General features: G+C 52.9%; 1 protein-coding gene across 1 annotated transcript; it reads left to right on the forward strand.

Annotated features, from left to right (window-relative positions):
- The first annotated feature begins 5,821 nt into the window (after window positions 1-5,821).
- APLN (apelin) lies at window positions 5,822-15,293 on the forward strand. The gene is made up of 3 exons (XM_003931113.2): window positions 5,822-6,227; window positions 11,770-11,941; window positions 12,643-15,293. Exons 1-2 carry the CDS (start codon window positions 6,161-6,163, stop codon window positions 11,934-11,936), a joined length of 234 nt encoding a protein of 77 aa, XP_003931162.1. The 5' UTR covers window positions 5,822-6,160; the 3' UTR covers window positions 11,937-11,941; window positions 12,643-15,293.
- Window positions 15,294-15,482: the final 189 nt, after the last annotated feature.

Below are 15,482 nucleotides of genomic sequence, written 5' to 3' on the forward strand. Positions count from 1 at the left end.
CTCCAACACTGAGGGTTATAATTCTACATGAGATTTGATGGGGACACAGATCTAAACCGTATCAGAGCCCTTTCTTCCTGATCAGTTTCAGAAGGCCAGAGGACAAATCCAAAGGCTCGGGGAGAGGCAGGTCAGGAAGAGGAGAAAACTAACACTGAATGAGCAACTACTGGGGGCTGGGAACTGTGCTAAGTACTTTACATACATTATCCCAATTAATCTCCCAACCATAGTATCTTAGTCCATTCCTGATGCTATATAACAGAATACTTGAGACTGGGTAATTATAAATAATAGAAATTTATTTCTGGAGGCTGACAAGTCTGAGATCAAGGCGCTGGCAGTTTCTGTGTCTGGTGAAGGCCCAATCTCTGCTTACTAGATGGTGCCTTGAATGTTGCTTCCTCTGGAGGGTCTGAACACTATGTCCTCATATGTCAGAAGGGACAAAAGGGAACTAGGGTGCCCCTTCCAAATTCTTTTATAAGAGCACTAATTCATTCATGAGGGTGGAGCCTTCATGATTTAATCAATCTCAAAAGACCCTTCCTCTTAATACACCACCTTGGGCTTTCAGCTTCAACATATGAATTTTGCAGGGACACATACATTCAAAGCTTAGCACATAAAACATTAGGTATTATTATTATCCTCATTTAACGGAGGAAAAAACTGAGCCTCAGAGAAGCTAAACAACTTGCCCAAGGTCACACAGCTAACGAATGGGGTTGAAGGGCAGGATTTGAATTCAGTTATGTGAAACTCCAAAAGCTGTGTTCTTTTTAATGCCTCACACTATTTGCTTAAACCCAGAGGGCAGGTGGATGAGTCAACTGAGCAGCAGTGGCTGGTGGTGACATAGGACAATAAGCAGAACTGAATAGCATGTGAACAGCTCTGATGAGGGGGCAAGTCACACTTTGAACTCACATAATCTCATTTCTGTCCCCAACAATACACTGAGTCCTACCCTTGCCCCCAGGATTGTTCCTTACTTTGACTGGAAGCTGAGTCTTGCTGCTGATTACAGGTCCTGAGCCCCGAATACGGCAATGCTTCCAGCAACTTCACAGCTACTTGCTGCCTCAGGGCAGGAGAGTGTGGACAATTCCATGTACCCGCTTCCCACCTCCAGAGAAATACATAAAAACAGTAGTCCCAACAGTTTTGGCATCAGGGGCTGGTTTCATGGAAGACAACTTTTCCTTGGACCAGGGTTGGGAGGGATGGCTTCAGGATGACTCAAGCGCATTATATTTATTGTGCACTTTATTTCTATTATTATTACATTGTAATATACAATGAAATAATGCTACAACTCACCATAACGTAGAATCAGTGGGAGTCCTGAAGTTGTTTTCCTGCAACTAGAGGGTCCCATCTGGGGGTGATGAGAGACAGTGACAGATCATCAGGCATTAGATTGTCATAAAGAGCGTACAAACTAGATACCTTACATGTGCAGTTTACAATAGGATTCATGCTCCTATGAGAATGTAACGCCACTGCTGATCTGACAGAAGGTGAAGCTCAGGTGGTAATGGGGGCAATGAAGAGCAGCTGTAAATACAAATGATGCTTCACTGGCCTGTCTGCTGCTCACCTCCTATTGTGAGGCCTGGTTCCTAATAGGCCACAGAGCTGTAGTGGTCCATGGCCCAGGGGTTGGGGACCTATGCCTTAAAAAATTTATTCTGAATCCCAGCACTTTGAGAGGCCGAGGTGGGTGGATCACGAGGTCAAGAGATTGAGACCATCCTGGTCAACATGGTGAAACCCCGTCTCTACTAAAAATACAAAAAATTAGCTGGGCATGGTGGCACGTGCCTGTAATCCCAGCTACTCAGGAGGCTGAGGCAGGAGAATTGCCTGAACCCAGGAAGTGGAGGTTGTGGTGAGCCGAGATCGTGCCATTGCACTCCAGCCTGGGTAACAAGACTGAAACTCAGTCTCAAAAAAAAAAAAAAAAAAAAAAAAAAATTTATTCTGCTGATGTTCATTCAATAGTATCATCAGCCTGAACAAACAACAGCACAAAGTTAGGCCAACAGTTACTTATTTATCTGACAGGCAGTTATGAAATACCAATTGTATGCCAGGCACTGTGCTAGGTGCTATCACAGCAGTGACCTTAAAGTCTGGCAAATAGACACAGATATGAAAACTGGTCATTTCAATCTAATATTGAAATATATGAGAGCCTACAAGGGGTTCAGAGTGGGCAATCAGAGCTGCGTTCCTTGCCTCATGGGCCTAGACCACTGAATGGATACGGTGGTTATGGGTCTTCTTGCAGAATTACAACAGGCCCATAGAGCACAGCATGTGGATGCAAGAGTTCTCCCAATGCATGATGAGAGCATCTACCAATGAATGACACAGCCATAGCTGTCATGGAGAGGGCAAAGTCGCTGTAGGCAAGAGTGGCCTGAGAAAGAAAGATGAAATCTTGTATCTGGGACTACAAAAACAGATGCGGCCAGGCATGGTGACTCACACTTGTAATCCCAGCACTTTGGGAGGCCGAGATGGGAGGATTGCTTGAGACCAGGAGTTTAAGGCCAGCCTGAGAAACATAGTGGGACTCAATCTCTACAAAATCAAAAATAAATTTAAAAATTAGCTTGGTATGGTGGTGCATCCCTGTAGTCCCAGCAGCTTGGGAGGCTGAGGTGGGAGGATCACTTGAGCCTAGGAGTTTGAGCCTGCATTGAGCCATGATGGCATTATTGCACTTCAGCCTACAGAGCAAGACTCTACCGCTAAAGAAAAAAAAGAATGTAATTTGGTTAGAGAAGAACTGGATTAAAAAATGATTCTCCCATCGCTTCTCGGCCTTTTGGCTAAGATCAAGTGTAAAAAATGATTCTCCCAAGTGTCAGATCTTTAAATCTTACTATAAATGTATGCTTTTAGCATGGCTTGAATTTCTATTGGTTAGCTTTTATGTTTTTTGTTTGTTTTTTGAGACGGACTCTCACTGTTGCCCAGGCTGGAGTGCAGTGGTGCAATCTTGGCTCGCTGCAACCTTCGCTTCCCGGGGTTCAAGTGATTCTTCTGCTTCAGCCTCCTGAGTAGCTGGGACTACAGGCTTACGTCACTACTCCCAGCTAATTTTTGTATTTTTAGTAGAGACAGAGTTTCACCATATTGGCCAGGCTGGTCTTGAATTCCTGACCTTGTGATCCATCCACCTCAGCCTCCCAAAGTGCTGGGATTACAGGCATGTGCCATGCACCTGGCCTGGTTTACTTTTATGTTTTTTCCCCTCACCTTGTACATTTTGAAGACTAGGTAAGGTGGAAAAATGTACTATAGAAAAAAGAAGAATGAATGAGTGTTCTAACCAACAGAAGTTTCTGCAATGATTGAAGATTCTATTCTGTGCTGTCCGATACAGTAGCCACATATGGGTGCTGAGCAATTGAAGTGTGGCCAGTGCAACTGAGGAACTGAATTTTAAACTTCATTGGAAACGTGGTGAGTAGCTGTTGTATTGGAAAGCACCGCGTGTTCCAACCTCTTAGCAATATTCCATACACACCCTAGTAAAGGTGCAATTAAATATGAAGGTTTCTATTAGCCTAGTTATGGGACACTTATTTGGGTGTGCATGGGCTTGCCCAATCAAGAGTTGGAGCCACCAAGGTTCCTAAAAACTACCCTGCAAGAGCTTATTCTTAATTTGCACGGTACCTTCAGGCACATTATCTCACTTAATCCCGTAACAACTTTGAATTGGGTAGAGCAGAGATTATCACCTCCGTGAACCCCAGTAAATTTAGGTGATGATGGCAAGGCCCTACAGCAAATCAGGGTGGAGACTAGAAGCCAGGTGTTTCTCTTGGTTAAAAAACTCTTCTTCTTCTTTTTTTTTTTTTTTTTTTTTTTTTTTTTTTGAGACAGAGTCTCACTCTGTCACCCAGGCTGCAGTGCAGTGGTACAATCTCGGCTCACTGCAACCTCCATCTCCCGGGTTCAAGAGATTCTTCTACTTCAGCCTCCCAAGTAGCTGAAATTACAGGCACCTGCCACCATGCCTGGCTAATTTTTGTATATTTAGTAGAGACAGGGCTTCACCATGTTGGCCAGGCAGGTCCTGAACTCCTGACCTCAGATGATCCATCTGTCTCAGCCTCCCAAAGTGCTGGGATTACAGGCCTGAGCCACTGTGCCCAGTCTAGAAAACTCTTTCCAGGGGAATAGCTAAGGGAGAATGGTTTCCTGCTTCTCATGCCTGCTACTCATACCCTGGGTCTCGAGAATGAAGAGAGGTGGCGTGCTTCACATGCCTTTTTTCACTTGTGTGTGGTTAATGGGCCACGGACTATTGAGAACCATATCTTATTCCCTTCTTGCTACCTTGATTTAGGCAGTAGAGATGTTTTTGAAATTTTCATTCAAATATTCAAAATTATGTACTGAGTACCAGCCACGTCGCAGGCACTGTTCTAGGTCTGGGGTCACAGCTGTGAAGAAAGCAAAGATCCCTCCCTTGTGGAGGTAACTCTTCTAACAGAGAGAGACTGATATTAAATACATTGTGTGTATGTGTGTGTGTGTGTGTGTATATATAGGATTTTTGTAACATTTCAAAAATATTTTAAATATGCCGTGGTCTCTCATGTCTTTTATGGTGCATATGCACCGTGTCCAATATCTCTTTTGTGTAAATCTGGACTTACATTTCAAGCAAACTGCCTGGCTTGCTGAAAGGTGGAGGCACCTTTGGATTCAGTCTTTTAATATGTGTTGAGTGCCACCTATGTGCAGAGCAAGATATTGGGAACTTCGGAGAGATCCAGCAGAATGAGAAGACAGTATCCCATCTTAGGGAGGTCCCAGGCCAATGCAGGAGGCAGTCCCATGCCTTGGGAGCTCCTAAGCTGTACAAGGAGCTAGCAGTCTAGTCTGGAAAGGCAAACAACTTCAGGACCCGCTTCTAAAGGGGAATCTCAAGTACACGCACAATGAATTCAGCCTTGACTGTGTGGAGTTGGGTAAACCACCCACCTCTTGCGATGATGAGGAACCAGAATGGGACAGCTCCAGGGAACAAGAAAGGGGACACTATAGGAGCTGTCGCATGTCCCAACAGTGAGGAGGGGCTGAGGGGCAGCCCCTGCTGGATTAGCGTTATCCTGAAAAGGTTTCTGGATGTGATGGGATTTGAGATGCTTCTGCAAGAATGAAGAGGTCGCAGAAATGTGGGGTGGGGTCATTCCAGGTAGAGGGTGCCTCCTGGGAAATGCAGGGAACATGAGGATGCTGGGCAATTAATCAAGCCTTGGGCACAAGCATAGACAGTCACCCCCAATTCAAAGCCAGTTGAAAATGCAGAGGAGAGAGGAGGGCCAGTGTGTAGGTATCTTGATCAAACCCTTGAGCGGCAAGGGCAAGGACCAGGGTCAGGGTCAGAGGAAGAGGGCGTGAGTGAAGGCAACCCAGACTGAGTCCTTCCCTGAGCGCCCAGGTTTCCTGACAGCTGTTAAGGGAGAGAGGTGAGAAAGGGTTAACTGTGCCCCTCCACCGCCCCAAATGCTTCCTGTGTTTGAAATCCTTCAGGTCTCTGCAAACCCTCTGGCCCCCGGCCAGGCGGGCATTGTCCGGGGAGCGGTGGTGGTTGTCAGAGAGGCCGCGCAGCCTTTGTTGTGGGGCCACCTCGGGGTTCCCGCTCGCGCTCGGGCCGGGGCTGCAGAGTGCGTGCCGGGAGGGGGGCGGTGCGGGAGGCTCGCTCCCTCTCCCTCTTCCTGCCACCCCCCCAGCCCTCCCGATGACCACATGACCAAGTGGGCTAGCGGCCAAGCCACAAGCTACAAAATGCAGCCCCTGGAGTGAGCGGGGAGCATTCTCGCTGGCAGCCGGGGCCACGGGCAGTTGCAGCCGCGGCCGAGCAGCCAGCCGCTGGGAAAGAGCTCGCCACTGCCGCCCCCGGAGCCGCCGAGGCCAGCTTCGCTGCGCTGCCCCGCGGCGGGAGAGGAGGCTGCAGGAGAGCGGAGGCGGCCAGCGGGAGCGGCGGGGCTCAGCGCGCACACTCAGCAGCCCGGGAGCCCCGCGACCCCTGCGCCCGCACGCGCCAGCTGCGGCTCGCGCGTTTCTTGGCCTCCGGGCGCCCGACCTCTCCTCCCTCCCGCCGGCTCGCCCGGGCCCGAGGAGCAGCATGAATCTGCGGCTCTGCGTGCAGGCGCTCCTGCTGCTCTGGCTCTCCTTGACCGTGGTGTGTGGAGGTGAGTGCGCGCCCTCCCGCTCCCCTGGGCTACAGCCGGCGCGCTCCCTTCCCTCCGCCCAACTCGCACTTCTCCCCGCCTCCCTGGGAGCCCGGCGCGAGCCGTGCAGGAGCAGCCACGCGCCGGCCCGCGCCAGGCAGCAGATTGGCAGGGCGCCCCGGGCCATGGGGCGGCTGGCCGCAAGTACCGCTTCTTCTGCGGGGCTCGACTCGGCCTCTGGCATCACCTGCCTGTCACCTTGTCTCTCTTAATCGCCTCTCGCAGTCCCGGGAGCGCAGGACCACAGGTGTGCCCTGCGTGTCCTGTGCCCCGCACCCTACGTGGTGGGCATGGAGGCGGGGGGCATGCCCGCTCCACTCGTGGATCGATGGAAGGCACTAACCACAGGCGGGTGGACTGGGCTCCCACGTTGAACGTCTTCTGGTCCTTGAAGGCTGGGAGCCTCCCGCCGGTTCAGGGGCGCGGAGACCGGGGATGATGTGCCAACATGCAGACGTGACACTTGTTGCATAGGCAGCAGTGCGTAGAGGGGGTGGCGGCATGGAGCCCAGCTGTTGCTCCTTTCGGCCTGCGTGTGGGAGCAGAGGCAGAGGCAGCCTCCCTCAGGCGGGGCCGGGCTCAGCCGGGCTGGGCTGGTCTTCCCCTCCCTCACCCCAGGTCCTGGCTGCTCTCCTCATCCCACCCCAGACACTTGGTTCTCTCACATCCTGGCTCCAGCCGTCCTTTCTGTCCCAGGCATCAGGCATCGGCATGCTTCACCTTAGTCTCCCTGTCGCCAGGCACCAAGGGAGGGAGCACAGCACCTGACCTGACCCCTCCCTGCAGCTCAGGAAAGGGGAGTCCTTTTGCCCTTACCTGGCAATACTTGGCACTAGTGCCCATGTCCGCCCCTAGCCTGGTTCCCACCCATGCCCCAGCAGCCCCATCCTGGGCTGCCTGTCCTCTGTGTGTCAATGTCTCCTAGGGCTGCCAGCTCCCACCTCCAGCTGCCACAGTCCTATGATCTGGCTGTCATTGCTGCCTGCCTGGCACCACACAAGGGGAAGGCCAAGACCAGATGGACTAACGCCAGGGCCATGGCTAGAGTCACAGGGAGGTGGGAGCAGAAAGAAGGAGAATGCAAGGCAGAGAGATTCCTAGAGCAAGAGGACAGGACCCTACATGGTCCCAAATCTTCCAGAACGGGAGGATGGCATGCATCCCAGGAGTCTCCGAGGGGCCCGGCTCGCTCTGCCTGCTATGGCCCTGGGAGCACTGCCTGGCTTCTCAGAAAGGCACAGTGCTTGTGGTTGGCACCTCCTGCCTCCAGGTAGCTGGCTGGCCACTGATCTTTCTCCTCAAGACCTGAGCACGAAGTCAGCCACCACCACAGTAAGAAGTAGGCAGAGTTTTTCTACAGAAACTCCTGCCTGGCAGGTAACAGACGGAGGAAAAGATACGAGTGAAAGATACAAATGATACACTATACAGCCTGTCCTCAGAGAGCCTGCCATCTGGTGTGGTTGGCAAGGCACGAGGCTTGCACAACACCATCGCAGGCAAATAGTCCAGGGTGGTGCCTTCAGGGAAGAAAAAGACTGGGTGCAAAGGGGAGAGCTGGTTTCAAGGGAAGGGAAATCGGTCAGGTTGCCAGAACTCTGTGTGGCTGGTCCCGAGCCTGCCACTCCGTGCTTGAATTTCCCCATCTTCATTAGGTCATCTGTCCACTCCAATTTGGGGAAATTCGTTGTCTTCACATTTTGCTCAAGCCTGGTGCTGGAAACTTTCAGGGCTCCCACTGCCTCCTCTACTCCCTGACTTCTCCTGGAGCCAAGGAGGGGCACATCCCCGGAGGTGGCCACCAGCTAAGGATCCAGGTACACATGTCCTGCTCCCACTGCCTCCTGTCCTGGGTTAGAAGCAGGCATCCCAGAACCACTTTGTCCTTGGCTCAGACTGGCATGCTGTCCCCAGCCAGAGTCCCCGGTCAAAGTTCCAGTCCGAAAACCCCACTTCCTCCTCTCCACACTCTGTCCTGACTTGGAATGTCCACTCCCTCACCCCTCTTCACGCTGCTTCTCATCACCCTGCTACCAATGCATACACTCCTCCCGACCTGGGATACACTTTGCTCTTCTGAGTCCGAGAACTCCCGGTCCAGGGCCAAGTGTCCCTCCGTCTCGTCTCTGAGCACCTCTCTTTTTCCCCTCCTCCTCCCCCTCCCCAAGCCCAGCTCAAAGCCTGCAGTCATGGTGGGAGTGTGAGGAGAGCCTACTGTACCCCTCCTGCTCAGGGAGGGGACATCTCCAGTCCATCCCCAGTCCTCAGCACTAAGTACCCGTGTAACCTGAGCCAGGCCTCTCTGGCAAAGAACGAAGGCAAGGGAAACAGAGGGCCAGGCCGCCAGACAGAGCATGATGTATCCCAGGGCAGCAAAGCTGGCACTGGAGACAGCACAGGGCCTTGGGGAACGCAACTGGGATGGAGGCAGGGGGCTGGGCAGACAAAGATACACACGAAGGACCACAGAGCAGCGGAGGGGCATTGCCAGCAGGGTCCCCAACGAAGCACACATTTGGGCTTTTAAACTCATCTTAAGACAGGCCAGACTGAGAGAGGAAAAACAGGTGCGTCATTCCTGGTGAGGTGGGCATGTTCCTGAAAAGTCACACGTACCTCTGTGTGCGTTGGCAGGGTTGGAGTTCAGATTGCTTGAAAGTCAAATCCTGTCCTCCCCCGACTGCGGTTCTCAGCATGGAGATTCTCTAGCTTCGTGGCTGATGGTGCTTCAGCAGGCAATGGCTCCAGCCGCTCTAGGCTGGAGATTGTTTGGGGGATTGCTCCAGCCTGCTTTTATGCAGCAAATGAGCTGGAAGAAAATATTTAAGTGCATAAATGGTGGCCTCCATTTCTAAAGGGAAATTCTTTTGTACAGTCAGGACCTCTGCAGTGATGAGAATCAATAGCCTCTAATTTGCTCCTTTGGACAGCATAAAGCCAGGGTTTCAGGCGTCAGCTTATCTGATGGTGAGCCAGACTCAGAATCAAAAGTAGGAAACAGGTGGGTGATGGGCTCAGAGTGCGGGAGGAGCCTGCAGAGCTCGGTGATGCTGAGGACAATGAGTCCCCCACCCAATGGGCACCCAATGGGAGGGATGCAAGAGGCCCAGGCCTGCTGGGTGGCTGCTCTCCAGGGCCTGGCTGGGGGCTTAGTCGACACAGAGTGGCTCTTCTCTGCAGACCTAGAGTCTAGACATCTTCCTGGCCAGAGTCGGAGCCACCAACCCTGCTCCCCGTCCTGAAATACGGCCTCTAGCCCTCCCTTTCTGACTGCCACAGACACTCCCAATCTCAGGTGCTGGGCACATGGAGATGATGCCCTCCCCCTCCTGGCACCATGCCTCTCTTCTCCGTGCCTGCCACCCCCTGAGCTACAACGGCCTGGGCCACTGCTCCATCCCTTCTGTACCCCATCAGTTGAAGGTGCAGAAGTGAGAGCCAAGCGTTGACTTGGTTCACTTCACGAGGCCCCTGGGGTCCTACCCCTGTGCCTTATCAGTATCATTCAGACCCACCCTGAGTGATCAGGGTGCGCCTTGACGGGACCCCAGCACTCAGAGCAGAGGCTGAAGCACCCGCGTAGGGGGCTTCGTGAAGGTCTTTTCCTCCCTCCCTCTCCAGCCCCAGCCCCAGCCCCCTCATAGATGGTGCCAAGAGGGTAGCTCTATGACAGACAGAAGCAGCCCCCTTGTTCCATCTGTGCCTATTGCTCCAAAATGCCAAGATCATTCTTCTTTTAATTCTCATAAGTTATGAATTTCAGGGTTAAGTTGGCATGGAAGTGTAGCTAGTTAACCAAATGACCCAAGTCAACAGTGGGGGTCTGCACAGGCCTGGTGATTTTTGGGGGGAAAGGAGGAAAGGAGGGTGCAGGCTTGGAGAATATGTGTGTGTGGGGGGGGGGTGGTGATAGGTGGGTATGTCTGGGTGTGAGTGGAGAGACCTACAGGCCCAGAAGCCTGGAGGAAGAGAGCCCTAAGGCCAGATCTGCCTACTTTTGGCCCAAGAGGAGGCTAAACACTTGGAAATTGTGTGCAAGCGGAGGAGGACTCACAAGAGCCAAGGAGCCAAGGAAGGAACAGAGCGTGGGGATGTTGGAGGGAGAGGCGGAGGGGAAGGGGGAGCTGCCAGGGGTATGACTGGGGTGTGAGCAGCCAATGGGAGGCTACATGGAAACTGTGAGCCAATGGTGGGAATTCCTGGGTAGATGGCAGTGGGGCTCCAGGGACAGGGATATAGATGCAGGCAAACCAGATGGTGTGTAGTGGGAGAGAGACTGGTGTTCATTATCTCTGGCCTCAGATGCTGTATCTGCTCAGGCCTGTACTGGGCATGGCACAAGTATCCTGCCTGGCTGCCTCTTCCCCGGCACCATCTCAACTCCGTACACTGCCTGCTGCCACCAGTCAGGCTTGTCTTGCGGGTGGCAGCTCGGCTTCCCTGCATGGACTGCAGGCTCGTGAGAGTCGGCCTGCATACCTTTTCCCTCACTGTACCCAAGGATACCCTGCACCGCTTGGATCCCATTGTCAGGGCTCAGTCTGGCGTCAGGAGGCTTCTCCTCTAAGCCAGATGTAGAGAGAGAGAGTAAAGAGAAGCCCCAGAGTGCAGAAGAGAAGCCAGCAGGGCTTGAAATGGAAGGAATTTATAGGAGACGCAGGATACAGGGTTCGGTCTGGGAATGTCAGGAGGTAGGGCATTGGTGGGAGGTGCCAACTGCAACAACCCACCCCTCCTGGTGCACAGACATGCTGCTGCAGGTGACCATTCTCTCATTTGTTCATTCATTCCTGCAAGATTTATTGATCTCTAAATCTGGTCTCAGGTCTCTAAATCTGGTCACAGCATGAGGCAGGCTGAGTCAGAGACCCCTCCCTCCTAACCCACCTGGCCCAGCCCCATCCACTGGGAAGACTTGTAGCCCTAGAGATGCCTAACCACCTATGAGATGCCCAGGGGTGAGAAATGAGCTCCCTAGTACTCAAAAGTGGGTCATCCTGCATATCAAAGGACGTAGGAGTACAATGACGTGATGTTCTGGATTTGCTTTAAAATACTGCAGTCAAGGAAAAAAAAGAAAAGGGATAATAAAGCATATGTGACTCCATCTGGATAACTGTTGAATCCGGGTGATGGGTACGTGGTGGTGGTGGGGGGTGTCATTGTAATGTCATATGTCTGAAATGTTTGAAGTGTACCAGTTGCAGGGGTGCCATGGGGATTGCTGCCTCCTGTCCCCCAGCCAAGTACAGGCGTGATGTCCCAAAGTGCACACCAGGCAACGACGTTCCAAAGAAAGAACCCTCTTGTGCCTGTCAGAAACATGATAGAACTGTCAAAAGGACATAAAATCGGCTACAGAATAGTGCAGAAATGGCCAATTTTCCCTCAAGATGCAAAAGAAAAACCAAAGAAAATCAACAAGGAGCGCCACCGCATCGAGAGACTACCCCTCCCTCGGGCCAACACCCTTCCTCACTAACAGGCTTTCTTCTCTCTGCAGGGCCCCTGATGCCGCTTCCGGATGGGAATGGGCTGGAAGAGGGCAATGTCCGCCACCTGGTGCAGCCCAGAGGGTCGAGGAATGGGCCAGGGCCCTGGCAGGGAGGTCGGAGGAAATTCCGCCGCCAGCGGCCCCGCCTCTCCCATAAGGGCCCCATGCCTTTCTGAAGCAGGTACTTGAGCCTCTGGTCAGTAGACAGTGCTAAAGCGGAGGGAGGGAGAGGGACAGCGTAGAAGCCGGGTGACCCTGCCGCTCATCACTGGCCAGACACATCCACCAAGCAGTCCTGGTACCACGCACATAGGGGCTTAGAGCTGGCAAGGGAGCCCATAAGGGGCAGCTGTCTAGCCCCTTTATTTTACAATCTCCTTCTCTGAGGCCCAGAGAGGGGCTTGATACTTGGGGCCAGTCTCCCTTTCACCCTGCTGCCTGGGGTTGGGGAGGCTGGCCTGCCTGGAGATTTCTAGACGTCTTGGTGGACCTTAATGGCTGGGGAGGGGTACCCAGGGCAAACCTACAGATAGATGTCCAATAGATCGTCACCAGAGTTGGGGAAGGAGGTAGAGAGCTTTAGGACCTCTGAGGCAGAGAACAGGAGGACAGTTGTGGCTGGGGCTGCCTGGAGGTGTGAGAGGGAGGGAAGAATCAAGGTAGCAGCAGAGAGAGCAGAGCCGGATCCTGCCCCTCACCGGGCCTGCTGGCTGTCCCACCACAATGGGGACAGGCAGGCATCAGCTCAGGGGCCTTGGGCTGGAGGTTTGGGCTGAGCGGGGTGGGAGGGGAGAGAGAAGGCGGTCTCCTCTCCTTTCCTGGGGAGTTTCTTTGGCCTAGGAAATGTCCATGACTTCTCTCTTGTCGTTTTTGCCTCCTTAGGACTGAAGGGGCCCCCAGGTGCCCACGCCTTGCGGTTCTGTCTCCTGCACAGATCGGTCTGCTTCTCTGGAGGCCTCACGTCCACTCAGCTCTCACCTCGCACCTGCTGTAGCCACCAATGGGCCCGGCTCTTCTCACCTGCTTGCTTCCCCCAGTGGCGTGCTCCTGGCTGTAGTCTGGATGATTCCCTTTCTCTCGCAAAGATCCGTCCAATCCAACTTCCTGGCCCCTCCCTGGACTGACTGTGGAGATCCAGGCCCAGAAGGTCTCCCTTCTTCTCCAGATCCCCTCTGCTCTAGTCCCTGCCTGTCTCATCTCGTTCCTTCCTTCCTCATGTCTGCCCTGGGCATGGGGAGGAAACATTCCCTTCCGTGGGCTCCAGCAGATCCCTTGTTTTCCTGGTCAGTTGGACTCCTCATCCGGCCTCCAGGGAGGAGTGCAGAGAAGAGCAATGAGACTAGGTCGAGGTGCTGGCTGCAGGGATCCAGGCAGGGCACATTGCGGGCATGGAAGTGTGGGGGCGGGGAGCTCTGCCGAAGCGGGTGGAGCATCGGTGTTTGCTCAGTTAAGGAAGAGGTAAAGGAGAGCGGTCCGTGAAGTCCTTTGCCACTTCTCTTGCCTTACTGTGCCTCCCAATACTCCCTTCTCCCTGCTCCTCCACCCCGTCCCCAGCTAGGCCAAGCTACAGGTCAGAAGGGGAGGGTGCTGGGCCTGACCTGGCTCTATACCCTCCCGGGGTAAAAGCCAAACGAGAGGTTGTTTTTGTCAAGAATCACAGAAGATATGAGCTGAAAGGACCCTTGGAGATGACTTAGCCTTCTTAGGCAAACGCCTGCAAAAACAGAAGCCTGGAGAGGGGGGTGACCTGCTCAGAGTCACTGCAGAGCCGGGATGGGGACCAGGTCTCCCATCTCCTGCTCTATGATGTCCTATTCCCTCTTGATGATGTCTTTTCAAAGCAAATGAAGTGCCTTTTCCCGAGGCTGGGGCTGGGGGTGGCTGGGAGAGGAAGGGAAGGGAGAGGCCAGCTGGCTGTGAACTGTCCTGTCGTGGGGCAGGAGCTGCTCCCACATCCCTGACCTTCCCCTGCCTCACAGTTCCCCCAGCTGGGCTGGAAGGTTCCATAACTGGCCAGCTGTCCCCATTCTGGCAGCGTTCCCAGACCCAGGGTACTCTAAAAGGGGCGGCGCAGGCACTGAGGCTACTGTTCCACCCCCGGAGGGGCTTCTCAGGAGCCTGAGGTGGTCTTCAATCATGGGACTCCAGGGTCTTCCCTTCGGGTTGACCAGACCTTCCTTCCAGGGCTTTTCCTTTGGGGGAGGTGGAGAGGGGAGAAGAAGGAAGGGAAGAGCAGAAGGAAGGAGAGGCAGGAGGAAGAAAAGGAGGCAAAGGAAGGAAAGAAAGATGGGAGGAAGAGCAGCTGGAATAGCGCTCTCTCGCGGGGAGGCCCCAGCTTCCACGAAGGGCCTTCACCAGCCATTCTCTGGAGGGAGCTTTCTCGCCTTTTGCCTGAGGAGGCTTCCCAGGAGGGAGAAAGGGAAGACAAGAGCCGGATGCCCAACTTTGTGGGGGGGGGGATGGGGGAGTCAGGGCCCCCCAAGTCCCACAATAACCCCAATGTTTGCCTATTCGCCTCCCCCAAGCCCTTTACCTCTGCTGCTGCTAACGCTGCTGCTGCTGCTGCTGCTGCTGCTGCTTAAAGGCTGGGCACCGGCTTCCCCTACTCCCCTCACGCTTGGCGTGGGGACTGGTCAGTGTCCAGAAAGTCTCTTCTGCCACTGATGCCCCCATCAGGGACTGGGCCTTCTTTCTCCCGTCCTTTCTGCATCTCCTGCCTCAGCCTGCCATGACCTGTACCCAAGCCCAGCGCCGTGGGGAAAGGGCGAAAGGTGAGGACGGCTGAGATAGGGGACAGGACGGGAGCAGGTGGGCTGGGGGCGAGCTGTCTTATTTAAAGTGGTTGTTTATGATTCTTATACTAATTTATACAAAGATATTAAGGCCCTGTCCATTAAGAAATTGTTCCCTTTCCCCTGTGTTCAATGTGTTTGTAAAGATTGTTCTATGTAAATATGTCTTTATAATAAACAGTTCAAAGCTGACAGTTCGCCCTTCATCTTGGAGGTCAGGTTCAGGAGGGCGTTCCTTTCCCCTGGGGGCCGTGGTTGTCCCTGTGCTCACATATTGCACGTGCAGGGAGGTGAGTGCCTGCATCCCAAATCGGTTCTAGGTCAACTGGCCTCAAACTGATTTGCCACGACCTCACACAATCAGTCCCTAAGCTTAACGAGCAGTTCACATCAAATCCAGCCCACTTTCAAGTTTCGCTGGCATCTGTTTGGGTGTCCTAATTTTTTTGGCAGTGTCATTTGAAGAATTTTTCAAAAGCAATTTATTTAAGAACATGCTGATGAAATGCAGGATCGCTACTAAAAACTGTTTTGTATCCTCGGTGGGTGCCTTCTTCTGTTTTATCTACTTTGGGACACTTTCAGGACTTTTTAGCCTATTTGCCTTTCCTGAAAATGTTATGTTTTCAGCGATAAGTACATTTGATAATGACTTGATTTGTATCATTTTATGTTTCACAAAGCAGACTTGCTTGATGAATGAGATAGCCTGAAAAATAAAATGCAAAGAGTTCAATATAATTCTGCCCCATCTGTCTCACTTCATGCCTGTTGTCAAAATGCCAATATCTCGCAGAACAGAAGGGAACAGTGGGTAGATGCTAATTTGGTTAATAAACCCATTAGGTTCACACAGGCATAAACAATACAGAGCAAAACTCAGCGAGAAGCCGAGGGGAGGGATCAAAAGGGGTTCATTTAATAAATCCC

The sequence above is a fragment of the Saimiri boliviensis genome, chromosome X, assembly GCF_048565385.1.
Source record: "Saimiri boliviensis isolate mSaiBol1 chromosome X, mSaiBol1.pri, whole genome shotgun sequence".
Classification (NCBI taxonomy): Eukaryota; Metazoa; Chordata; class Mammalia; order Primates; family Cebidae; genus Saimiri; species Saimiri boliviensis.